At 40.0% G+C, this 27,245-nt stretch overlaps 1 protein-coding gene across 1 annotated transcript in view; it reads left to right on the top strand.

Annotated features, from left to right (window-relative positions):
• MTR (5-methyltetrahydrofolate-homocysteine methyltransferase) overlaps positions 1–27,245 on the top strand; it is a gene marked incomplete at both ends in the record, with an annotated part of 54,400 nt that overhangs the window by 7,079 nt on the left and 20,076 nt on the right. Inside the window, 19 exons of the mRNA XM_082307725.1 lie at positions 1,615–1,704; positions 2,526–2,595; positions 3,839–3,931; positions 4,023–4,129; positions 5,433–5,492; positions 7,694–7,788; positions 11,566–11,666; positions 12,018–12,079; positions 12,904–12,971; positions 14,023–14,099; positions 15,246–15,358; positions 16,794–16,934; positions 17,595–17,780; positions 18,366–18,545; positions 19,553–19,669; positions 19,769–19,909; positions 23,109–23,198; positions 23,835–23,987; positions 24,571–24,678. Of these exons, the coding sequence (XP_082163851.1) occupies positions 1,615–1,704; positions 2,526–2,595; positions 3,839–3,931; positions 4,023–4,129; positions 5,433–5,492; positions 7,694–7,788; positions 11,566–11,666; positions 12,018–12,079; positions 12,904–12,971; positions 14,023–14,099; positions 15,246–15,358; positions 16,794–16,934; positions 17,595–17,780; positions 18,366–18,545; positions 19,553–19,669; positions 19,769–19,909; positions 23,109–23,198; positions 23,835–23,987; positions 24,571–24,678 (2,052 nt within the window). The remainder of the gene's footprint in view (positions 1–1,614; positions 1,705–2,525; positions 2,596–3,838; positions 3,932–4,022; positions 4,130–5,432; positions 5,493–7,693; positions 7,789–11,565; positions 11,667–12,017; positions 12,080–12,903; positions 12,972–14,022; positions 14,100–15,245; positions 15,359–16,793; positions 16,935–17,594; positions 17,781–18,365; positions 18,546–19,552; positions 19,670–19,768; positions 19,910–23,108; positions 23,199–23,834; positions 23,988–24,570; positions 24,679–27,245) is intronic.

The following is a 27,245-nucleotide window of genomic DNA, read 5'->3' as shown; positions in this document are numbered from 1 at the left end:
GAGCAATAGTGATGTGACTTGAGAATGAATGCGTTGAGTCAAACCAACGGCAGCCTGCTATCATCCTCTCAATGACCAGTTGTAGGTGCTTAAGGAAGAGTGTAAGAAAAGAACAAGTCTGTGGTGGTCCCCATACCTGCAGCAAACTTTGGGTCAGGTGCTTTCTGAGCCATGGGTAGTGACTTCATATTTTGTAGCTGCCAATGGCTATTTCTTCTGAGAATTGGACAGAACTTGAAATAATAGATGAAAGTATTTATTTCTACAAAGTGACTATAATCCCACTATATGTATGGTGGTTGTTTGTTTTTTTTGTTTTGTTTTGTTTTGTTGTTTTTTTTTTTTTAATGGCCCAGTGAGTCAGACCTCACAAATATCATTAATTTGAAAAGTAAATGTTAGCCGTACCTTGTCTGGCAAAGTAAGATTCAGTGGTAAGAGAGGGGATGTGTTTTCAAAGGCAAAAATGATCTTCCTGCTTTGAGCATATTATTTCCTTCTGTGGTGGTAGACAGTAAAGTTGAAGGGCTTTTGCTAAAATGACATATCTGAACTAAACAAAAGCTAATATAAAGCTCTACACATTTAACATCTTTGTTTAGTCTAGATGATTTTCAGAAACTTCTACTTGGTTAGTAGTGTACATGTGAGAACTTGTGTATTTTCATGTAGCTATTTGTAGGTATTTCCATATGTATCCAGGAGGACTTGAGAGAAAGCATATTAGTTTGCAGCAAAATATGTTTTGATGCAAATTTAATTCTTTTCTGCTGTTGTTTGGATCAAGACTTTGTTTGCCCTCTTGAACCCACTGAACTCATCTGCTTCTTATAGGAAAATCCGAGTGGTTTATGTTTAATGGCCACATCAATATTTTTGACTTACTAGCACTTGAAATGTCTTAATTTCCTTGAATATGCAGGGGTCACCCAAGGGTTAACCTGATCAAAAAGAGGAGTTAGGGAGGAAGGAGGGCAACTGATAGAGGTTATCAGAACACAGACTAGAATCTACAAAAATATTTCAGTTTGCATTGATTGCAGTTTACTTCAGTGGGAATTAGACAACCGAACTGGAGCAGAAGGCTTAATTGTTTTGTGAATCTGGGACATTAGTTAAACTTTCAATGTGATCTGCACGAAGCACAATTCTCCTAAGCTTGTATTCTGTCCCAGTATGCTCTTGCACTGTACAGCTCCCTTCAGAATGTTTAGATTTTCTAATCCTCTGTTGTTGTTTAACTGGTGTCTTTTCTGAGTCTGCCCGCAGCAGCCCTCCCTTGCTGATGGCAATTGGACTATGTCCCACCATGTCCCTGTGCAGAAATCTAGAATATGCTCCAGGTGCTGGACTCAATGGCGGAGGTGACTATAAATGTCACCTGTTAATAGCAAGTGTGGCTGACACTAAATCTCTGAAAACTGGTTACATGGAACACTTCTATTGCTTTGGCCCTGTGCCTTTGAGTAAGGCCTTCAGAGTTTGATCTACTTTGAATTAGGAGATGATTTGTGACTTTTTGTCAACTGAATGAGCCAAAATAGTTGCGTTGCTTTCATTCTGGATCTCAGTTCTGGAGGTCTTGGAGATTTTTTTTTCTTTCATGTCTTGCAGGAATACTTGCTGTCAGGTGCTGACATCATTGAAACAAACACTTTCAGCAGTACTCGAGTTGCACAAGCTGACTATGGCCTTGAGCATTTGGTAAGAATGCTAAAGTATTTACACATTAAAATGTTAATCAAGATTTTTTTCTTAGCAGCCAAGATTAGCTTAGTCCCAGAGTCCATTGGTATTGTGTTTATTGACTGCATGCTGTCTCTAGAGCCGTGTGATGGTGTTGTAGCTCGTTTCCACTGCTGTAGACAATTGTACTTGCTGTGTGTGACAGTCATAGTGTGCCCCTTGTTCACGAAGGCACAGGCAATAATAATTTGTCCTAGATTTTGTTTCAGCGTTCCCAGAATGTCTCAGTTCTGTGAACGGGGATGCTTTGCTTCAGTCCTTCCAACTTGCCAAATGCCACAATGGAACGGCTTTTTTCCTGGATGTTATTTGTGTGTTGTTTGTGCTGGTGTATGTAGAAGTCCTTTCAAGCTTGCATTTGTCATACCTCTTCTGTGTCATGTGTTGTTTTGAGAATTTGAGAAATATGTGAAAGAAAACACTTGGAAATATGCTACTTGAATAAAAAGTGAATTTAAAAGTAGGTTAATTTTGTCCTCAACGTCCTGTTCTCGAGCTTCTGTTGACTTCAGTAGGATTTAATTAGTACCTTACAGAATGAAATTTTATGATTAGCAGCTGTAGGCTGGGGCATACGTGGGATGAGACCTGCCATGTAACTCTGTTGCTGAGATGTATAGAGCTGTTCCTTTTGAAGTTTTCTAATAGTGCTCATGTATATTTGTGTGGCTTAGGGAGCCTTCAGAGTTTACTGCAAGCCACTGAATGGAAGTGTGTTTCTTTGAGGAGGAGATATGCTGTACTAAAGGTTACTTGGTAATTTTCTGTAATTGTTCCAGGCATATCGGTTAAACAAAGTGTCTGCACAGGTGGCCAGAAAAGCAGCAGATGATGTAACTGCTCAGACAGGTACACAATATTTATTTTAATTTCTTATTCATTTGTCGTTTTGACTGTCTTGCTACAGTCTTTGAAATGTTGCTAACTAGAGGATAGCTTGATGGCTTACATCACAGGGACATAACTTGCAGACATGCACACTCTTCATTTTAGGCACAGTAGCAATTTTGCATCTCTATTCATATCACACTCACTTCAGCATGTGTGCAGGAACTGGTCCTCGGTGTGTTCTGCAGGATGGCTGTCCTGTGCCTGCCTGCTTTAGACTGCAGGCAATACATACCTTCCAGGTGTGTTTTAGAGAAAACAAATTCAGCAGGGACTGTTATAAGTTACTTAGGTTTTGTACAGCACAAGTCTTTGTACTACAGAATTAGGATAGCTTATTGTAGGTAAATGTGGATTACCAGTTACTCCTAGTGTGAATCTCCTGATTTGACTTTACTGAGCAACTACTGGAATGTGCTTAGTATGTGACCATCATCTGTAAATGTGCAGTCTTTTACCTTCAGGGCATTACGTGAGGGGGTTATAGCTCATTTCCACTGCTGTAGACAATGCTGTCTTTCAAAGACAAGTAATTTCCTCTTGTATTCTGGCATCAAACTGTGTTTCAAGCTAACAGTGCTGCTGCTGCTGTCCAAATAACACCTTACTGATGTGATTCCTGGTATGCAATAAAAATGTAAGATTTGAAATATGCTACAAAAGAATGTGGAGTTTTTTATGAACACATGCCGGAATATTCAAATCAGGTTATCTAGTGAAAAATGCCAGGACGGGTCTATACTGTGCTTTTAAAGTAATTGAATGAAGCTTCCTGTGTCAGAGACAAATCATAGAATCATGGAGTGCTTTGGGATGGAAGGGACCTTTAAAGGTCATCTAGTCCATCCCGCCTGCAATGGGCAGGGACGATGCTTAGAAGAAAAACTAATTGGGCCAATTGCCTTTTTCGTAGATGTTTTTCTGTCTCGTGTGTATACACTGAACATCTTACCGGATAGGATTAAAACAAAAAAGTCAATTGTGCTGGGTAATCTTGTGCTGATCAAACTCTTGATTTGAGACAGGAGTTTCCTGTTTTATAGTTCTTAATCCCTGAATGATATGCATGTCTTGGTGTCCTTGGAGGTTTTTTACATTGGCATGGCTGTCATTGTAAAACAGAGGTAAATTGTTTTGTGGGTTTTTCTTTTTTTTTGGTTGGTTTTTTCTTTTTTTTTTCTTCTTTTCCTGTGTCTTGGTTTAGGCATTAGGAGATATGTTGCTGGAGCCATGGGTCCAACAAACAGGACACTCTCTGTATCACCGTCTGTGGAGAGACCAGATTACAGGAACATAAGTAAGTATTTATGACCATCAAGTTATTTAACTTAGGTGATGGTCCTGAAAGAGATACCTCCAGATGAAATTACATCATTCTTGTTTTACAGCTTTTGATGAACTGGTTGAAGCCTATAAGGAACAAGCCAAAGGACTTTTGGACGGAGGAGTTGATATCTTATTAGTGGAAACCATATTTGATACAGCCAATGCCAAGGTGAGACTCCTGGAAAAAAAATACTCGCTAATATAACTATTTGGTTCACTACCTAAGGAAATTCAACATGGTACTTATAAGAGCTATCAGATACTGCTTACTAAATATATGAGAAGACTCGTCAGTCAACAGCAAACAGGTAGAATGTAAGGAGACGGTTTTAAATGATAAAACAGCCTTTTCCATAGTTTTTACTTTGCCTTTTAGTATGTGCCATTAGCATCTTTCTGGCTGTCTGTGCCAGCTGTCCTTTTATTCCCAGAAGCTCTGTTACATTGCAAAACATCTCCAAATGCATCTGATGTTTTTATTTTTCAGCATAAGCATGTCTGTCCAAAGGATGCTTGTGATGCACACGGGAGAGGGAATATCCAGTATATCTGACTGCAGGTGTGGGAGGGCTTGTGAGACAGTCCTGTTAAAATGTGGGGTTTTTGGGAACTCTGACGCTCTGCCATCAGCTTTAAAAAAGAAAAATTGGGAGCAGAGGATTGGAAGGGTAAAATAGGAGGAATAAAATGTTGAAATATGCCACAATTCGTATGATTTTGACATCTCTTTCTTTATGTAATAACTGCTCAGTGCAGGTGATGGAGTTGTTAGGGCGCTTAAAATTCTCTTGCAATTTTACATGAAAAAGTCTGGCTGGATATGCACACAGCGTTTCTTTATGCTTTTGCCACAGGCTGATTAACGTGTGCAGTGGCATGACTTGTCCTTTGCAGATTTGACCAGTCATCATGGAGGTTTGGCTAGGATCCTGTAGGCTTAATGTTGTGCTGAGCTCATGTTCACATGCAACTTTCTTACCCTAAGGAGGCAGGAAATTTTCAGGACCTTCCAAGGGGTCACTGCAGTCCTTACTGTTGAAATTTGTGGTGATTAGAATCTTTTGCAAACTGCATGTCTAAACAGATTCAAGGGCAGTGAATGTGTACTGAGAACACTGCATACAACCATGTTTGGGGTGGGGGTTGTGCTGCAGACATGAGGGAGAAGCACATGCCGATGTTATTTGGGTTTCAGAATACTCTTGGTCTTATTTGGTTAACCCATGGTACCTCCTTTCTACTCATTACCAAAATGTGTTTTGGAACGTCTGGAAGATGTTAGGGGTAAGGGTAAAATCTCTTGAGTGTAGTAGGTTCTCACAGGCAATATGAGGTACCAAGTCGCATAAACAGCCATAAAAAATATTTAAAAAAAGAAAAAAAACCCAAACAAACCTACACAAACGAAAACCCCAACAAACTGAAGAACTCTTGAAACATCCATTAATATTTTGCAACTTATTCTTCTATAGGCAGCTATTTTTGCACTCCAGACGTTGTTTGAGGAAGAGTATGCTCCCCGACCCATATTTGTAAGTATATATTATTTAATATTTTACATATACTTAAGCTTGATTGGTGAACTAGCTGAGACGGCACTTGATTAAGGTGTTTTGAAATGAAGGAAAGAAGTGTCTCGGAAATGTACTTTTTTCACGTGATTGTGAAAGGAGAAACTTTTATGCGAAGAGCTTTATGAAATCAGCCGTGGGTAGCTCTGTCCAGCTTATCAACCTGAAGACTAAGGAATGACTTCATTCCAGTGTGTATTCATTCTGTGTATTTCCACAGGAAAAGGTCTGATCATAATTTTTTTTAGGCCTGCTGTCTTAAGGGTCATAAGAACCAGTGCTTCAAGGATGAAACTAAGCAAATTCTGCCATATTTTCAAGTAGAACATGAGTGGCCATTTGAAGTCAGAGAAGGTCTAACTCCATGTTCTTTCTCTGACATCTTTTTCTGACAGCAGGCAGTCATGAATGTGTAGGAACGAATATAGAAAAAGAATAAGTTTGTTTTGAAAGTTCTGATGCATTCTTCTGGTTTTCTGCAGTTTGCAGGCCAGGCTTTCTGATCTGCAGTTTGTATCTGTTCGTACCCTTTTGCTGAATGTGTTTACTCCTTCCTTGAACCTATGTTCAAACCTGTGTGGGACCCAGGCATCCACAAAATAATCTGTCAGTAGCTTTCACAGCTTACGAACGCACTGGTTTGAAAGCTTGCTTACTTTTGGACATTCCACCTGATAACTTCTTTTGTGTCTTGCCATTTGTCTCTTGAAAGTGACAGTGAGCAGCAGTTCCACGTTCCCTTTGCTGTGTAGTTATGGCATTTATAGTCCTTTGTGAGAGCCTCCTGTAGTCATCTTTTTTCATCCTGAAGAGTCCTTGTCTATTTAGCTGCTCCATTCATTCATTCTTCTTGTCACTTTTTTGTTTTCCACTTACTCGAGTCAGAGGGGAATTAGAATAGCATACAGCAGTCAAAGTGCAGACATCAGGGATTTGTATGACAGCCTAGTGATGTTCTCTGCCTTGTCCATTTCTTTCTTTGTAGTTCCTGATGTTTTACTTCACTGCTAGTGAGCTTTGAAATTGCATTCATAAAACTTTCTGTTGTTACTCAGATTAATTTCTCGAGCAGTAAAGACTAGTTTGGAGGTGTCATTATGTAGAATTTTTCCTGTGTTTACAGCTTTGTACTTTATCAGCAATGAGTTTCCACTTTTTTATCATTCAAGTCAATTAGCATTGAGAGTTCTCTGATTATGTAGAGTTGACTTCTTGTCTTCATTTTCCTGAAGAGTTGTCAGTAAGCTCGATTTGCCTCATTCTCTGCTCCCTTTCCAGTTCAGTTATGTTGAGAAGTACAACCCTTAGCACAGCTCTTTCTAGGATTCCACTGGTCACCTCCAGTAGTATCAATATTAAAGCATGTTTTGGAGTAAATAATGGATTTACCTTTGTATGGAGTCTTCTAAACTCATTCCATCTTCTGGAAAAACAATTTGTAGGCTTGGGAAGGCTTTCCTGTCTCATTCAAACATCTCCTGAATTCTGAACTTTGTGGTTGTTAGTTGGGGTCAAGACGTTATTCATTATTTGCATATCTCTCTCTGTACAGTACTTAAGAGGTATGATTATACAGGTTAAGACTTCTGTCTCCACTATGAAGTTGCAACATCTGATGTTCCCTTGTGGCAAAAGGACTAACTTGTTTTTGAGGCCAGCCCTGCCTCTCCTGTCCCCCCACCAACCACCACCAAACAACCTAATAGCAGTCCTGAGACCTGAAATAACATAATGGGGGAGGTAGGGAGGATGAGGAGGACAGGAGAGGAGCTGTGACTGCTGATAGCTGCCTGAACAGGTAACCGCTGCAGATTGTTTCAGAGGCTGTCGTCAGAATATCAGGGTACTAACACTACCTTGCTGCTGAATGGTTCATGGTAGTTTTCTCTCTTCTTTTCTTCCCCCCTTTCTTTTCTTTTTCTCCCCGCAAGGAGGGAGAGGAAGAGAAAGACGACTGGTCAAATGTTTGCCTTTCCCCTAGCTGAAATATTTAAATGTTTATAGGGAGGAAAGGGTTTAATTTTTCTGCTTGGGTCGTACCTCATTGCTTTGAGTGGAGCACAGGTCTCTCTACTTTGACTTTTAGCAGTTGAGCCATTTGAATTCTTGTTTTTATTTTTAATTTAATTCTTCTCCTTTCTCTGTGTTCAATTGATATTTAGGTTTCTGGAACCATTGTGGATAAAAGTGGACGTACCCTCTCAGGCCAGACAGGAGAGGCATTTGTCATTAGTGTTTCCCATAGTAAGCCACTTTGGTAAGGAAATGTATCTTTCTCTTAGTAAGTTATCTGTAGATTGTGATTCTTTTCTATTTTAACTACTTGCTTGCAGATAAATGGAAGCTATACTAACTGTGATCCTGTTTAATCACATGTATTGCTAATGTGTTCTGGTGTCGTTCCCTGAGCAGAAATTATGTTTCCAAAGAATGCTGAATTTTTAAAACATTGCTCTAAAAAATCTGGAGTTTTGTGTTTGCAACAGCCGCTGAAATCATAATTAGGTCAAAGCATTAAAAAAAAAAATAATTCTGAAACTGTAGTTTGCCATCTCCTACTGTCTCAGTAATTCCTGGTATGGCCAGGGCTACGTCTCTTTCTTAGAGGGAAGCAGTGCCAGCTCAGAATGTTTCAGGATGGCTTGAAAGAGCAAATCATAAAATTTCATTCCGGTGTTCTTTTTACTGAACTCTTACAAAAATGTATATATTCCCTGAGTGTTTTTCTCAAGGATGGGCATTGTTGTTTTGAGAGCTCCTGATGCCTCCATTTACTTGCATTCTTTTCTGTTCAGACAGAAAAATTGAAATAAATATGAGATTAAGATCTGTGAAAATGCAAAACGTACCAGACTTTGGTCATTGTGCAAGGTTTTGCGTGTTAATTTGAATAGCATTCCCTGTTTCTCTCTTCTTCTGTGTTTCTATGCCCTATTCTACCTCCTCCTTGCCTTCTCTTCCCTCTTTACCATTTCTTCTCTCAGATTGGTTCTTCACACAAAAACTTACACTGGAAATAGATGTTTTTTTCCTAGAATATTCTAACTTAAACCATTTAATGCACTGTTAGCAGTGCATGCCACGCACATTGTGATGAGCCATTGTTTGTTTTTACAACAAAATTCCAGCTAAAATGTGCAATCTGTCATCTCAGTGATACAAAAGCAGAAGACTGCATTCACAGCTTTCCTGACTGCCCTCGAGGCTCCACTTTCCCAGACCAGACGGTGCTCCAGAAGTAACATATGGCGCCTCTTGGAACAGGGTGGTAGTTGACTCCTTCTCTCGGCATCACAGCCTGGTGATCCATATTTGGCATGAGTCTGTCTCAGATAATCTTTCTCATAAGTCTCTTGCCTCTGAAGAGGAGAGAAGGGCACTGGAGCAGAAATCAAGAATTTATTAAACCATATTTCATAAAAGCTATCTTGTGGGTCTGAATGCTTAGGGCCTGTTTCCCATTTATGCAAAGGTTACTACACACCGCTGTGGCAGAAGGGTTTTAGTTGTGGGAGCAGATTGCACTTAATGCTGTTTCTATTGCCAGATTGGTACAGAGTGGCTTTAGGGTTGTGAAAAAGTGGATTAGTAGTTATATCCATTCTGTATGTATGTCCTGTTTTGGGTGATGCGTTGTCCTTAAGTCAGTTTGGTTTGGAGCCCCCCTAAAAAGTGTGTGCTTTGTGTCTGGTTGATACGGACAGTAGTTGAGAAACACGTGAACTGCACTTAGTAAGTGCTGAAAGATGTGTGGTAAGCTGCTTGCTATGCAAGGTGCTCAGATGTGGCAGGAGTTCCCTTCGTGTTATTTTGGCTCCTGTGATTCTACCGTGGTAGCATTAAGAAGACGTATGCTGAGCTTAGGGCCCTCGTGTGGTGTTTGTTCTGGTCCCAAGGGCGCTCTGCAGTCTTAGTTTTCACAGGAGCTGATGCGTAACTGCTGTAAAGAAATGAGCAAGGGAGGGAGGTGATGTTTAAGACGAGGGGGTGATGGTTATTACGCTAGGGTAGCAGCGAGAGCATACCAGCAATCAGGTTCAAGTCTGCTGGCTTTTAAGGCGCAGTTAACGGTTTGCTTTTTCTCAAATGTTTTCTTTCTTGATGCTGTTGAGTGCCATGGGGAGATGATACTGACCGTGGAAGCTGTTTTTTGTTTCTGAATGAATGTGCCTGCCTGTGCTTAGTTTGACTTGGCAGTTTTGAAACAGGTAATGCTTGCATGGTGTCGTGCTCATAGATGTATTTGTCGGCTGCTTTTACAGTATCTCTCTGGTAGGTGAGGTACAGAGAGTGACAGGTGAGTTTGAACTGAGAACCAGAGACAGATGGATATTAAATGTGGAAGGGAGAGATGAAGCTGCCTAATACAGGAGAGAGCTTAAAAAGAGGGGGTGGTGAGTGTGAGCTGGAAGCTTGTAAATTGAATGACTTAACAGTAGTAAATACCTTGCATTCATCTACATTTGATAAAGCCAGTTTTGTTAACAGCTCTTACCTTGCTTTGCTTTGAAAATCTTGAGGGATAAGCCCCCGCTTTGAAATAAATTCCAGAACCTCATTGCTGTAATTAATTGTGCATTCATATCCAGGGGATCTGTATGAAGGATTTAAATTAAATACTGCATAGGGAAATGAGAATAAAAGGGTTCTTCTAAAGTTTTCCTGTTTAAATAGAATGGCCCATATGAGATGCATTAGAAAAAGCACTTCGAAGGTAGAGCTGGCTGTCTGCAAAAGGAAAAATATATGCGCCCCCCCCCCCCCAACCAAAAAAACCCCAAAACCTAAGCCTAAGCTATTGGAAGAAGTGGTTTGTGTATTGTTTGGTCTGGGTATGTGACTGTGTGATATTCAAGGCCCTGGTATTGGATGTTGCTGTGAGCCCCTTGGATCTCAAGGATTTGTGACTCTGTCCAACAAGTGAATCGGGCTGCAAGCATTTACTGCTACTACCTGTGTAGTTACCAAGCCCCTGCCTACTCCTTGGAAACAGGAGAAAAGTCGAAAACCATTTTGTGCTCCCAGTCCTGTGCAGGGCTTCATTGCTTTTGACCTCTGGGAAACTAAGTGGGCATACGTGCGCTTGATTAACTTGGCTACCTCTGAGGCAGCCTCTGTGGCTCAGTTAGTTGGGAGATGTGGCTATTAGCCATTCGTTTCAGTGGGTTAGCTTGCATCCTCTCTGAGACTGTTATTTCAGGAAGGGAGAAGGCTTTTTTATATTTTCATCTTAGAGCAGCACCTTTTGAGTTTTGCAGTGCTCATAAGGTTGTTTCTAGAATGGTGCAGAGAGATCAGGAAACATATGAAAAAGATATCTTACATACTTTCTGAAAGAGAAATTTCCATTTTTAATATTGGTGTAGACATTTTGAGTGCAAGTCACATTTATGTATCTATCACTGAATGAAAGAAAACATGATTGTACCTCATATACTGGTAAAATTGGCTGAGAAGCTTATTCATGCAAAAATACTTCTGCTGTAGTGCTGTCTAGGGTACTAAGATGTAGCAGATTCAGTTGCCTGAGTTTAGTGTTGCTGTGAGATATCTTGGGGGAGGCACTTGGTTTCTTCCAAGGTTGACATAATTTATGTATAATTTTAAAAGAAAATGATGAGTTAGCGGCTTGAAGCAGGTCTTACTCTTTCAACCTTTTTTATGCCTTTTCCTGTAGCACAAGGCTCCTTTCCAGTCTGTCATTCTCATTCCACTTGTTCTCTCTCTCACCTAGACAATACAGAGCCATCGTGTTGCTGCAGTTCCTGGATTTTGAAATGAAATGAAATCTTGATTTACTGTTCCCAGTTCCATTCAGTCCAGTCCCCCCTGCCCCTTGCGCTTTTCTTCCACCCGAGGGTTCTCCTTTTACAGTCTTGCTGTATTGATGATGGTGATTAAAAGAAATTGGAGATCAGGTTGGTTTTGTTGTAGATGATTGTGGGAGTTAGCAGTTGTCAGTGCTAACATGTGCCTGTTTTGTGTGTAAAAGGTGTTTTTACCTCGAAATAATTTTTGAAAATTTATTTTCCAGTATCGGCTTAAATTGTGCTTTAGGGGCAGTTGAAATGCGACCATTCATTGAAACAATTGGAAAATGTACAACAGCCTACATCATCTGTTACCCCAATGCAGGTGTGTTGGTGCACATGTTCCTATGCTTACAGGCAGATGAAATATAACTAAACCATTCCATCTCATTAGCAAGAATAGAGTTGAATTAGCTTGAAAAGATGATTAGTTTTACTATTAAAAAGAGATTAAGCATATTTTACAATGCTGAAAGTAACTGTTGTTAGTTCTGTGACAGTGAACCTAGAATGCTCTCTTGCGTGATTAATAATCCATTGAGTAATGATTGCAAGGGTGATGAGGTGTTTTAGTCCTCATACAAGTGTAGCTACTTTAAATATGTCTTTTGTGGAATTTAATTATGTTCTTGTGGGCTTCAAACAAATTGTGATACTAGAAAAACTATGTTTCAAGGTCTTCCCAATACTTTTGGTGGTTATGATGAAACTCCAGAAGTGACTGCCAAGCATATAAAGGTATGCAATACTTCTCGTGAATGTGTCATATCTGACATACTAGTAGACAAGAATTCTTTGCTTGTATTTTATGTGTATTTGTTACAGTACTGTGGTGTGAGTTTTTTTTCCTCAGGTGGCTCTATATGTCAGTTGGATTGTTTATAGACAATTTGCTGAATGACAGTGCTTTTGAGATGCAAGGTTAGGAGAAACTACTTAGGAAACTGAAAACCTTAATTACTTTCATGTCCTACACTAAGTAGCTTTCCTGCAGCTTCATCTGTGGATGTTACTCATTTGCACTCCAGTGTTCTTACTTTTACATTTGGGAATAGTTGAAAAAGCTGAGTGGGTTTTATGAATTGGCAGAACTTTACAGAGTTGTGTATATAGAAACCGCTGATGGTGGTGGTGTTGCAGTGCAGGGTGTCCTTCCATGTGCCACTTGATCTGTGCAAGACGGAACTGTGTGGCTGGAGCTGCAGTGTGTCAGCAAGAACACAGTACCTGCTGCATGTTAATTCCCTTTTATAATACAATATGACTAGTCTTTGATACTCATCCAAGTTTTCATCTGGGGCTTCAGTATAAAATAGGCCAGTTTCAAATGTAGTTTCCTAAAATTAAGTGTTGAAATTGCTGGTTAGCTTTGGGAATCCACATCTCAAAACAAATCCTGAAGAGAAGAAATAGTACTGATGGTTTTTAATGTTTGTTTGTTTGGTTTTTTTTTCCTTGTGATCCCCCTGAATTGCTTAACATATAGAGAAAAAATATATATAAATATACCTTTATTAACTTTATTACCTTAAACCAAAATTCTCTTTTCTTTCCTCTTACAGAACTTTGCTTTGGATGGTTTGGTCAACATAGTTGGAGGTTGCTGTGGTACTACACCAGCACATATCAGGTACCTCATGAGCTACAACTTTAGGTGCTGCTTTTGTGGAGCAGTATTCCATGGCTTGTCTTAGAGTGTCCTGAAAAGATGTATCACTTGAATGCCGATACCAGCAATATATGGAGGAGAAATAACCTGGCTTTCATAGCTATGTGTATCGTGAAGAATGAGTGGAGGCGTGGTTCAAACAAGGATTATACTTCTGCTGTTCTGTCATCTAGAATTGTTTCAGAATTACTCCTCCCTCTTTACCGTTGGATTGAATAGACTTCCCATCCCTGCTCCCTTACGCCGTACATTCTTTCTCTTTCCTAGCCCTCTTAGCCACAAGGTGAAACTTAAGGTTTCCTTTGATGGTAGAAGGAAGGAGAGTGTGTGGGTGTGGGGGGGAAATGTCTGCACAGGAGATCTGGGAACGCTGTACAGCTGGTGCTAGTCCTGGCCAGTCAGGAGTGTTTCATATCTTTCTCACTGGAAGTCAGTCAGTTGGAAAACCTCCCTTTTTCACCTGGGCTTGAAAGAGAAGTGGACCTTGTGATTCACTTTTACCCTGTTACGAAATGGGAGGAGATGGTATGTGAACATGTAGAGGACACAGCGTGTCGCTTCTGACTGGAGCAAAGAGAAAGGGAACGTGAACACCATGAGTCATTCTGGCATCTGAGAAAAATGTCTCGGCACTGAACAATGTTTGTCCCTTGTTTTTGTTGCTGCAATCAGCAATTCCTCAGCTCAGCAAATCATGAATACAATAAGAGTCAGTGTGGTTCAGGACTGGTTCTGATATCCATGAAGTATCCCATTGGCATAGTATCTCACATTCTTCATTTGATAAATCTTCAGCTTTGTACGTTCCCTGCAAATAGCTACAATAGGCTCTTATGGGAGTATGTTTTTGCCTTTGGCCACACAAAGTGAAACAAGCTAATTAGTCTTGTCTGCTACAGGGCTAAATGGGAGATGTAGGTATATGTCTAGTATGGTCTGTTTGAGTCTTGTCTGGAGTAGTTTAATTTTAATTAAAAACTTTACACTTTACTTTCCTCTTTCTGTAACTCAGGAAAATTGCCGAAGCTGTGAAATTCTGTCAGCCTCGCGTTCCACCTTCTCTCTCTCAAGGATACATGCTGCTGTCAGGTAAAACGGAGTGTCACAGTTTGAGCTTTATAACTCATGCAGCCTTCTTTTATAAATTTATTTGCTGCTTTCTGCTGATCAGAATGGCACTATGAGTTTCTGGTTCTACCTGAATCCAGCAAGCTTATGGATGTGTAACCAGATCTAAATCTTACTGCTTTGGCCAAAGGATTAATGGAACATTTTATTACAGTCTTGTATAAGAAAGCCAGCATATTTCACTCTGCAAGTCTCAGACTCTTTTTAATGGTGAGTGAGTATCTTTACCATCACTTTGCAACAGGAAAGGGTTGAGCACAGAGAGATCGGGTAATTTGACTGCAGTTGATGGCAGAGCTGGGAGGAGATCCTTGTTCAGCTGCTGTGAGACAGCTGCCCTGTGTTGCCTCAGATGTTGACCCAGTCGTACTGGGACAGTGTCCCAGCAATACATCCAGGTCTAGAATGTCTTTTGTTTTAGCAAAGCGTAGATCTGTATGTTCCTCAGCTAAGACCTTCTTTTAAGCCTTTGGGATGTGTATCCAAGTAAAACAGTACCTTCTTTTTGGGCTGGTATTTTAATCTCAAAGTCAAATCAGTTTAACATAAATTAAATAAATCATGTTTGGCCTGTGGTTTCATGCAGCAGCTTACTCTGTTCTGCTGTAAGGTTTGTTTGCCTCTGAGTTGCCTGCTACCCAAGTGTCCCACTTGGCTCGTTTCTCTGAATTTGGGTACGTGGTTAAGACCTGACCTTGTTTGTCAGTCAGTTCAGTGGGCTCCTTCTCTGGTGGTGGTAGAGTCATGAGATAACATAGTTGGAAGTTGAGAGAAGGTGTGTATGTGCATACACATAGATGCCCAAAGAATCGTACCTTCATGTCATTTTATATTGAACAAATGGGCTGTTATTTTTTTGTGGGTCGGGTAAATTATTGACTGTCATTGAGGAAGGATAGAAACCTTTGGCATATGTGCTGGAAGTTGTTTCATTGCATTTCTTTGCTAGTTACTCATTAGATTTGTGCACATCCTGATGTGCTGAGAAATCACTATTCTTAAAGAGAGAGACATCTCTATTTCACAGTTTAGAAAATGGCTTTTGTCTTTATTACACAGTTTTTTCTTTTCTGTTTTTACATACGTGTTAAAAAATGTCTTTTTAAGGTCTGGAGCCATTCAGGATTGGGCCATACACCAACTTCGTTAATATTGGCGAACGCTGCAATGTTGCAGGATCACGGAAGTTTGCTAAGCTCATCACGGCAGGCAACTATGAAGTATACATTTTAACAATAATCTTTATAGCTAATGCTCTGGTTTTTTCATTGCTCCATTGCACCGTGTTCTTAGTTGTTTTGCTGGCACAAAGCACTATTCTACACCAGCTACAAGAGTAAGAAAACAAGGGAGAATTTACTTTCTCACTGTCCTTTGTTTCTGTGCTTACCAGCCCCTAATAAATTTGTGAGAAGGGTTTTACAAAGGCTTTTTTTTGACAAGTGTTACAGGAGACATGACTTTCCATGTTGAATTAAGTTACACAGCTGATGATGGTTTAGAAAATGTCATGCTCTGTGCTGTATCTAGGGCTGGATTTACAGAGGAGGGAGGAAGGAAAGGGGGTGTAATCTCTCCTTCCACCTTGTGGGGTACATCTGACTTGGGATAGATTGTGCCACTGCACAGCCCTCGCTTTCTTTCCCTGCCTTCTCCAGTCCTAGTCAGCATTATGGCTGCATCTGATCTTTATATACTTTGATCACTGGCTCCAGCATGCTGCATGAGAGTTGCTACAGAAAAGGTTGCTTAGAAAGTAATTGCTTTCTTGAAACAGCTGCAGGGCAGAAATGAAAAGGCTGGAGTGCTCATTCTTTACTGGTGTAAATTGTAACGGTAACATTCAAACAAATAGTAAAGTGACAGTTCTTGAGAGCTGAGACTGCACCAGAGAGTGCTCTGCTGTTCTAGTTGATGCAATCAAAATTAAAGCCGTTGGTTGGTTCGTTTTTTTTTTTTTTTTTTTATTTAGGAAATCTGACTTTTAAGCTCTTAGAAGTCATGAAGCAGATTAGACCTATTAAATAGAGAGCTGTAAACATGGGTTATTAGGGACTGTGAACAACTAAAAACCTTTTTCTTTTTTGTCTCCTCGATCTGCAGTGTGACAAAAAAGAGAGAACAGACAGACAAGGGTGTTCAGATAATTATGTGGGCTGGAAGTAAAACTTCAGTATTTCCTTCTTAGTACTTGGTGATTGTTCTGTAGCTGGAAAAAATGCCGAACAACCTCCAAAAATTAAGTACTCTGTGTTATGAAACAGCTGAGCTTATGATGTAAGACCCTTATTTCATGCCATCACAGAGACTGTTTTCCTGTAATCTTGCGCAGTCAGAACTCCTCGTTGCCATGCAAATCTTAAATCATTCAATTAAGCATATGACCAATGGTCTAAAATCAATGTCGCTACCAGCACATGAGGTCTCTGGTGTTGTGTTTTTGTGAACAAATTAGTTATCAATCAGTTGTGCCATACTGACAACTGTTGTATGTTGATGTACGTCACAGACTATTTCCTTAGTCTCTTATGGAAGGTCTTATAAATTTGTAAGTTTTTGGCTGCCTGCTTATTTTGGAGAAGTGAAATGTTATCCTGAGAATGACTAAGCTTTTTTCTGCTGACTGTTGTTTTGGTTTTTTACTTTCTTCTTTAGGAAGCCCTGAGTGTAGCCAAATTGCAAGTTGAGATGGGGGCCCAGGTTCTTGACATCAATATGGATGATGGGATGCTGGATGGCCCTGCTGCAATGACCAGATTTTGTAACTTGATTTCTTCAGAACCTGATATTGCAAAGGTTGTAACTGAGTCACTCCAAAGCACAATAAAGAGCATTTTATTGAGTTGGCAGTGGCCTTTCAGAAAATTTTGATATTGATTTATTTAGTAACCAGTTTAGGTGCTTAATAAGCAGGTGTAGGTGTCCCCCAAGAGGAAGAGGTACCGTAAAAGGGAAGCCCTTTGGGGGAAACAAAAGTTTTAACATTCTCTATCTGTTTTCAGCTAAATATATGCCAGTCCTTTTCATTGGTTAGAAAAGCTGAATGCAGGTTCCTTTTGCAGCAGTTATAGCCATAATGTATATATTGGCAGTGCATAACGGTATTGCTTTCCACAAAACTTAAAGTTGGTATGGGTATAGGATGGTTTTAAAAGATACTTTTGCAAAGCGCATTCTCTAAAAGTGAGTATCTAATTCAGAAACGCAAGACAATACAGGGAGAAATAGAGGTCACTATATGATACGTGATGGAGTTGCCGTAGAAGCTCTTGAGTTAAATTTGCTCTGAATTTTGCATGTAAAGCAAAGAAAATCTACAAATACCATCTGGAAACTTTTTATTCATAAATGCCAATTAATGTCGTGTGCATTTCTATGCCCAAATGGGCAAACGGCATGTGGAACTCTAATTCATAACTTGTATGTATTCCCCTGGCTTACTTCTGTTATTTACAGGTGCCGTTATGCATTGACTCCTCAAATTTTTCGGTTATTGAAGCAGGCTTGAAATGTTGCCAAGGGAAATGCATTGTAAACAGCATCAGTCTGAAGGAAGGTGAGGAAGACTTTTTGGAGAAAGCAAGGAAAATTAAGTTGTATGGAGCAGCTGTAGTTGTCATGGCTTTTGATGAAATGGGGCAGGTGAGTGTCACTTTAAGGGAGAGCTATTTTTCTTCTGGAGTGCAAGGCTTTCACTCGTGCAAGATGAAGTTGTTCTGTTTCATTGACATAGGTGATTCAAAGAGGTCTACGTAGTCTTAGCAATAGTTTTGACTCTGATATGTAAGCATTTCTTACAGTGCTCACATGTTTGAGGAATCCAAGTACTGCTCTAAGTGTAGCTTTGCTAGCACAAGAGCGTGTCTCTTGCTATTCAGCCATGCTGGACTCTTCCTTCCTTCATAGAAGATTCTTTTAGTTCAGAAACTGAGTTTTGCATGAGAGTGGAATCATTATGAATTAATATGTCAAAAACCACATATTAAACTTTGCATAGGATGATGAAATGTTGGGGAACGAAATTGTTTTTAATGAGTTGAGTCAAAACTCCAGGTACAGGTGTGGTGATATTTTTTTAATCCAAAATTCTTATATATAATACTTTTCCAGTATTTGTGATGTTCAGATTCTTAGTCTTGAGTCACTGGAACTGTAAATGGTTTCTGGAGGGTTTATTTTTTGTGTTGTTTATAAGTTTTTCATGTCAGAATTCTTTTTCTCCACTAGGCAACAGAAACAGAAACCAAGATTGCAATCTGTTCCAGAGCTTATCACCTCCTTGTGGAAAAAGTGCACTTCAATCCAAATGATATAATATTCGATCCTAATATTTTGACCATAGGAACTGGAATGGAAGAACATAACCTGTATGCCATTAATTTTATCAATGCTACTAAAACCATAAAAGTGAGTTGTAAGCTTATTTTGACTTGCAGTATTTTGCTGAGATTACTTAAAAACCCCAACCACCACAAACCGGAAACACACTCCCCACTCCCAAACAACAACAACAAAACACTGCTGCAAAATGATACCCGTTTTAAATGAGCAAGGGGGACTATTCCTCTGAAGTGCAGCCATTCCCCAATATTGCTGTATTTCAAGTAGAACTTCAAATAGTTCTATAACTATATTTCAATCCATTATCTCTACTGTATATATACTACATTAATTAAATGAGGTAACAATCACATTCATGTTCTAGCTAAAAGGACCTCTTTGAAGGTATGTGAAAGCTGCTTTTTAAAATGAATAAAACTTCCTCTACTGTGGAAGGAATTTATGCAGTAACCTGACTTTTTCTTTAGCCAAAGTGTGTGTAAGGAAGTACAGCAGTGAAGAGCATCACCTGAATACAGCCAAGGCAGCTGCGCTGTTGTGTTTCACAAGGCAACTTGACTGGTCTCGAGGTGCTCTGTCAGTAGCAGTCTGGGGCTTGAACACCCCGCAGGCTCTTTTGTCACCACAGGGCTTCTGGAAGGGAGGGTGCACCCTTGAGGTTAGCTGCTCAGCTACAGCCTCCTCCTGAGACGTTCAGGCAGGCAGGTTGGCTGCTCCTCTTTCCAGAGGAGTGGGGGATGGAAGAGCCATAAGTAGGTCTGCATGGGGAAAATCTGGAATGCTGCTGTGGGAGGACTGATACGTTCAGAATAGCACCCATGACTATGGAAACCGTGGTAGTTGCTTACACATAACTAGGCTGGCTCTTCCTTTTGCTTGTATCTTTTTCTACAGAGATTTGAATTGCTTTTTATGAATTTCAGTAACTAGAAGGATGTGGAACAGGGAAGAGAGAAAGGGTGCATAGCCAATGCACCACAGCTCAGGGGATAACTGTTTTATGGACTGAATGCTTTGCTTAGGTTTCCTTTTTGGAAAGCACTTCTCTAAAAATCTGCATGCAATTCCTATAGGAAACACTGCCGGGAGCCAGGATAAGTGGAGGTCTTTCCAATCTGTCTTTCTCCTTTCGAGGAATGGATGCTATTCGAGAAGCAATGCATGGGGTGTTCCTTTACCACGCAATTAAGGTATGATGTGCTTTTGGCTTCCATATGTTTGCACTTGGCAAATGTGCAGTGCTATGTCTGACAGCCCTGGCTGGGGGATTCTGTATGATTTTTTTTCAGTATGGCATGGACATGGGAATTGTGAATGCTGGGAATCTGCCAGTGTATGATGATATCCAGAAGGAATTGCTACAGCTGTGTGAGAATCTAATCTGGAACAAAGATCCTGATGCGACAGAGAAACTTTTACATTATGCTCAAGTAAGTTCCAATTTTAGGCTTTGAATAGTAGTTAGGTTAGCACCTGGGCTTTAACACCTCCCTGCTGATGAGAGGTAGAACAGCCTATAAACTGCTCATGTCGATCTAACAGTGAGCGTTAGAAGTTACTAATGATACTACAAGTGGTTCAGTTATTAATGTAGAATAAAATGTGAACTCTGTGATAGATTGAGCCTCTCCAATTTCATAGGTGCCTTGAAAGATCCTGCACCAGAGTTCTTCATATGCTTCAGGAGACCAAGCTGCATAGGCATTCTTTTAAAGAAAAAAAACCAAACCCAAAGCAATAAGAAGCAAAAAATCCCAACCAAACTCCCCCCCCCCCCCCCCCCCCCAAAAAAACCCCCCACCCAAACCTCACAAACAAACAAAAACCAAACAACCACCAGAAAAGGCCAAACCACAACCAAAGCAAATCTTGGTGCTGGAGCTTAATTGACAAGTGCCCTGTGGGAGACAAAGACTAAACCTGTCTCTCTGGTGGTAATGGTTTGCTTGGAATATATGTAAAAGGTGAAGTAGCTGCTTGCAGTTCCTGGCTGTGCCATAGACTTCCAGTTCATGTAACTCATGTCAAGAGTGAGGATCAGCTATATAGTGTTTTTAAGATGCTGTAATGACAGTGGTGATAAAAGACAAAGATTACACAACTGAAGGTTTCCAGATTATCAGCCATAAGATGACTGGTGAAATCCTGTTCTGAACAGAACATACAGCAAAAATCTCTCTTGAGTTAGGTGGCTCTTAGATTTAAGCACACAAGAAGGTTTGTGTGACCATTTTGTAGCTCCTGGAGGTATTATTTCTGTGCACAGCTTCATTTGGTTTGTAGTTTGCCCTGTGGTGGTGCGTGCTTTTTAGGAATAATGGCAACATGTTGAAAACCAGTACAGGAGGACTCTCCCTATCCCTTGTGCTTAGGCTATTTTAGATGGTGCTCTTAGTGTCTAAGCAATTCACCTGGGAGTCATCTTGTCTGTATAAGCAAAGTTTTACCATTAGGGTATTCAGGGTTGCATAAAGAAGATGGGGGGAAAAAAAAAAAAGAAGGGGAATTAGAAAGGGATTGCTTAAGCAGTGTTTCTGCAGAAGGCAGAATGTGAGTTCAAATGGAGCATGAAAAGTAAAAACGGAAGTGGATGACGACTCCTTCTAGGTCTAGAAGTTTGGGAAGCCATGGTTGGAATCTCTGCTCTTATTCATGGTGATAGTTTTATTGTGGGAGTAAACCAGCCCCCAGTTGCGAAAAAGAGAGACAGTCTTGATTCAAAACATCTTTAAAAGCTCTGTTAAAATTTAACATAAAATATTCAACTTCAGGTTTTCACTAGAGGTGAGCATCCTGATTTGGGTTTCCTCTTGCCCTGGACAAATGTGAGAGTCCAAATAGACAGTCACTTACAGCCAATGAGAAGGATTATTACAGGTTTTGGAGTATGAGGCTTACTTCAAAATATTTATTCAGACCTTTCTCTGATATAGTGGAATTGAATGGCTCCAAGTTCTTTTGTCTAAAGGCTTTTTTTTAAACACAAGAGTGTATTCATTAGTCAGTAAGTGCATATGTTCTTTTTATTTCCAGTTACTGTAGTTTATTCTGCACAAGGAACATAGGATGTACAGTCCCATTGCAAGTGTCGCACCTCTAGTAGAGCACCAGTGAAGTTTCCTCCCTTGCCAGTTGTTTGACTGCTAGACCTGTGGGGAAAAAATGAGGAACTTAATCCTTGCAGATTTAGGACATCAGCCTTCATTTGAAGTTTGAGATTAAAAAAAAAAAAAAAAAAAAAAGTTTTCCATAAAGTGTATAGCTACCGACATTCTCAAACTGAAACTTTTCCTATTTATGGCAATGGGAGCTGTGCTTCCAAAGGCGGGCTTTTTCATCCTCAGGATGCAGCATGATCCCTCTGTTTTTAAAGATCTGCATGTAGTGTTTCCCACTGTGGTCCCTGCGTGCCCACCCTACAGCTTCATGGGTTATTTTTAGGTTGGAATGGTTCCCTTGCTAAAGTGTCTGGCCAGAGGTTGAGGAGCACTTCGTACCTTCTCATTGAATCACAGAAGGGCTGAGGTGGGAAGGAACCTCTGGAGATCATCCAGTACAACCCCCCTGCTCAGAGCAGGGTCAGCAAGAGCAGGTTGCTCAGGGCCGTGTCCAGTTGGGTTTTTAGTGTAACTTAAGGATGAAGACTACAACCTCTCTGGGCAACGTTGTCCTCCTTCTTTCATTCTCTTTGTACAAACTAGACCTATGAGTGGAATAAGGTTTGACAAGGAGAAGCTGTGGAGTTAGCTAACATTCATATAAACATGAATGAAAACTTGTTCTGGTTTCTGTTCTCATGAATGAGGTCTTGTTTCCCTGACTGTTCCCATGGCTCTATCTTTAAAAACTTGCTGATGAGCACTCAAAAGTACAGAAGGTTCATAAGGACCGAAAGATGTCAGATTAATAGAATAACCGACAGAGGAAAAGAAATGACGTGGCTGAAGTGTGGTGGTTCAAGTAACGGACAGCATGCTCTTCCACGAGCCTTCCTGGGGTGGGTGCTTATGAGCTTTCTTGCATTGTGAAGCCCTTTTGGCCTTTGCATTCATAGCAAAGGTGAGTGTGAGTGTGAGGCAGAGAGTATGCGAGGGTTTGGGATGGTCTGTGTGCATGAGAAACAGTAGTTCTGTAGGCTGCCTGATTGAAAACATCTGTGATACAGAATAACATAACCTATTCCAGCAGAAACGGAATTAGTGCCAAATTAATTAGAATTTTAAAATGAAGTTTAGTGTGTGGGCCAGGAATCAATTTAAATTATGTTCCCAGAAGTAAAACCCTTAGGATTAGTCATTTCATCATTTTTAAGAGCGTGAAAATTATTAAACTGCTCCCTCTTTTTTTTGTGTTTTGTTCTTGCTTTTTTTTCCCCCCCCCCCCTAACTTTTACTTTGGGATTTTTACGTCTTCACTGAAGTATATGCTCTGTGGGACATAGACCCCCTAAGTGTCTGTAGTACATCACAGGTGTTTGCAATATGATTTGCATGTATATAAAAAGTCTTTTGAATAATCTAAAATTATTTTATCTGTCAGTACTTGAAATTGTCCTCACTTTTCTAAAAATAAAGTCCGTAGTTGTACTTTTTATGCTTGCAAGCTCCTATGGATGTCTTTCCTCTTCAGAATCATGCCCAAGGAGGAAGAAAAGTTGTACAGACCGATGAGTGGCGGAAAAGCTCTGTGGAGGAAAGGCTGGAATATGCTCTCACAAAGGTGAATCTGTGCAGAAAATTGTCCTACCCATCAGGTCTGAGACATGATCTCAGCTCAGTCTTTAAGGGATACCTTTGGCTTTAAAAGTTCTTCAACTGCCATTCTTTTAAAAGCTATTAATTAATAATGAATAAGATATTTAATTAATATCTTTAATTAACTTTAATAACAGAGAAAATTGTGGTGAATTGTCTTTAAACTTTACAATTTGAAGTCTTTGGCCCTTAATATTTTATTCCGCTAGTATTGCTAGTAACATACTGCTTTTACTTTCTAACATATTGCTTTTACTTTCTAGGGGTTTTTTTGGTCCTTTAACAGTACCGCACTGAGTGGCACTTGTGCTGAGGAAGCAATCTTTGAATGTTTGGTTTTTCTTATGACATGGTTAAAAAAACCAACCAAACCTGTTAATACTGGAGACTCTTGCTTTTAATAACTTTATATGCCTAAGAAGTACAGTGTTTTGTTTCCTAAAAAACCCTATTTTAAATACACATTTGAGGTATTCTTAAAGACTAGCAATATCTAAAGTATCTGGTTGTACTTTCATTGTGATTTTTTGGGGGGAGAAGGCAACAAAATAGAAGCTGTATTTCTAGCAAGATAAAAGCTTCTCTCTCTTCCCCCCCGCAGGGCATTGAGAAGTATGTCACTGCAGATACAGAAGAAGCAAGATTAAATCAGCAAAAATATCCTAGACCTCTAAATGTAATTGAAGGGCCTTTGATGAATGGCATGAAAATCGTTGGTGATCTTTTTGGTGCTGGAAAGATGTTTCTGCCTCAGGTAATGAGAAAATGATTTCGTATATTTTCCTATTTTGCAAAACCTAGCATTGTAAACTGTAGCTGAAACATTCTATGCTGGCTATTTTTTTCAGATATAGCACGTGAATTGTGAAGATTCAGGTGCTGCTAAGAAGCAGCCCTATTTTTTCTTTACTTTGGAACTTGAGTTTCTTTATGGAATTTTACATGTTTTGTTTCCTTTCTTCCTGAGTGTTTTTGCTTTATTTGAAATGCAGTTTTAAGTCTGGGCCTGTGAAAAAGAGCAAGAGAGAAAAAAGATGCAGATAAAAATTGCTGTGTTTAGCACCTTCCAAGTCTGGGCCTCTTGGTAGCTTCCAGTTCTGTTGTGAGTGGTCCGAGAGGTTGCTCTTTGAAAGCAAGTGTCATGTGTAGACCCTTAGTCCAGTAGGGCCAGCAGCCTGCTACCACAGAATGCTCTGCAAAGCTGGAATCTGGGTTTGCAAATGAAGTTTTGTTTATTGTTTGAATGGGTATAAAAAAAAAGCCATGAGAAATCTGAGGCTATTCGTATACCTGATCTTTACTGTTTATTTCCCTGCCCCCCCTGTTTATCTATGCAGGTGATAAAGTCTGCTCGAGTTATGAAGAAAGCAGTTGGCCACCTTATTCCCTACATGGAAAAAGAAAGAGAGGAAAGGAGAGCCAAACAGGGCAGCATAGAGGAAGAGGCAAGACACAGTCCTTTGTGCTGTAACTCTTTCATAGCATGCCCTGACAAAAATGGAAATTATTTTTTGATAATAACATTTATTCAGCTTTCATGCTGGAGAGTTGATGCAGTCTTGTGGAAACTGACAATCTTGGCATAATTTGAAGTAGGTCTGAAATTCATAAAGTGCAGATTTTGTGGAGCTCTGCTTGGTATGTGCCTGAGCTGTTGTCGCAAGTTTCCTGAAGGATGCCATAAGCCTTTGTAGGCCCTTTATACCAGTGTTACGTATTTCTTGTATTTTTGTAGGCATTTAATTCTAGCGTTATTTATGGTACTTCTAACTTTATGGCAAATTTTGCCGTTTGCTTCTACTACTTCTGCCCTCAGTGAACTATGGAACTCCCTTTTGCATGTTCAAAGCCTGTTAACATGTTTCTCTTCATTCAACTCTTCGCTTCCCCCTAGCCCTGACCATTCTCCCAGCTAAACAAACCAAATTCTTCCATCCTTTTTCTTCATAGACTGTGACTTCAAGACTTCTTGTTATGATAGAATAGCATGCTCATTGTGTGTGTGGCCATAACCAAGTTGCAGGAGACGAGTGTGTATGAAAACAGGGTCTGATACAGTTGTCTTTTCATATGTGTGTTTTTCCACTAGTTTTTGAAGACTACTTTTTATGTAATATATAAAATATATATAATTGAAAATGCCTAATGATTTTCAGAGCCTTGTGGGCCTTTCCTTTGTAGCATTTCCTGTTTCACAGCCAACAGTGCGTGATGCCTGAGAATAGGTTTATCAACTACCTGTGCATATGCTTGAAGTAATTTCTTCCAAATTTGTTTAATGGAATATGTGATAGGAGCACTAAGATATAGGATGTCCCTTATTTCTCCATACTGACAAAATTCTATTCAGTTGAAAAGAGTTCAGATGAATTGGACAAAATCCCCTTTCACGTACTTAGGTCTGCCGTTTTCTACCATATTTATAATGTGATAGCTGCTTACAGTTTTGGTTGTTAAATATTTTTCTCCTCTTGTCTTTGACTATCAAATTTAGGTTTGATGGATATTTACTTTTCTTTAGTCATGTGGAACCTTACCTTGTCTTCATGGGTTCTCAGAGACAATAGCTATTATCAGAATCTGGTATTTAACACCAAAAAAAAAAAAAAACACCAAACCAAAAAAACCCAAAACAACAAACAAAAAAAACCCCTGACTAATCTGAATGGAAGAAGGAGAATGCCTAGTTTCTTTTCCTGTGCTCTTTCTGGATGTGAAGAAGGTGTCTTCTCTCCAGTATCTCAAGCAGATCTGTTCCCTGGCTGTCATGAGTCACCTTTCTATGTGTCATCTCTCTCCTGCTCATGCTGTTCTCTTTGATTTTAATTCAGATGACAATGCTGGTATTTGGCACCTTCTGGTTTGTTCTGATACTATTTGAAGTCAGTGAAAATTATTACCCCATTGCTTCCATGAGCACTGGATTAGGATCTACTGTGAACCCTCTGGCACTTAACTCTCTGCCTACAAAGAAGTGAAGTGAATTTGAGAGGTTCTCAGAAATACAGCAAGCACTCTGAAGAGATTGTGAGATTTCTCTGTGGCTGAGGCGAGCAGGAGGGAAAAAGTAGGGTTTCTGTCCTCCTGCTTCCTCTGCCTTCTGCTGGGCAAGGGATGGACTGCCTTCCTCTTCAAAAAAATGTTGTCACTGTATAGGGAATTGGTGAGAGAGGAAGAAACAGCTTCATCTCTCTCAGATGTTGACTTGAAGGAAAATGATTTGCAGACTCTGGTAGCTGATCTGTCTGATGTTACCCAGGCTACTGTAACCTCCGGGACAGTTTTAGTCACAGACTGCCAGGAAATGCAAAGCGTTGATAGTTACATTTGAGGATAAATAGCTGTGGCTGTGGATCTCTATCAAGATTATAAAAAAGAAGCCCTTTGGATGTGTGCCCAGAACTTGAGGACCTCCTTGCTTGAGACAATTGAAATCACAGTGTGCCCTAAATAGGGCTTATTTAAAATAGTGTGTGCTCTCGCCCATGTTGTTTGCCGCTTAGCACAGATTTTCCTTCTTCTCATGTGCAAATCCAACTTTTTTTTTCTTGGATATCAATCACTAGTTAAATAGTCAGTAGTTAATGGGTATGATACATGTGGGCAGCACTTCTTGTTCTTCCCCCAGTCCTTGATTAATCTCTTTTTCCAGTTTTCTCTTACATTCCAGCAGTATATTTTCAGCTGCAAATTTTTTTATTGATGCACTGAGATGGCTGACTTACAGACCTCCATTTTGCTTTCTTTGTTTCCCAGTCTTCTGTAAAACAGGAGCACTGGTGAGATAATAGATTTTAGTAAACAGCGGCATTGGTGGGGATCCAGGGATTTTATTCAACAAATGTGTTAGGAGCATGGGAAATGCTAGTATTGCTCTTGGTAATATATAAAGTTCCGCCCCCCCCCCCCCCCGAAAATTGCAAGTACAGAAGGCAGTGTAGGTTCATGAAGTAGAAAGCTACTCGATACTGTCCAGAAATATAACATGCTTCATAGAAGTATCTAATCCTCC

The sequence above is a fragment of the Platalea leucorodia genome, assembly GCF_965183815.1.
Source record: "Platalea leucorodia genome assembly, chromosome: 3".
Lineage (NCBI taxonomy): Eukaryota > Metazoa > Chordata > Aves > Pelecaniformes > Threskiornithidae > Platalea > Platalea leucorodia.
Note: the sequence above shows the minus strand (reverse complement) of the source record. Positions and strands in the feature narration are given on the sequence as shown.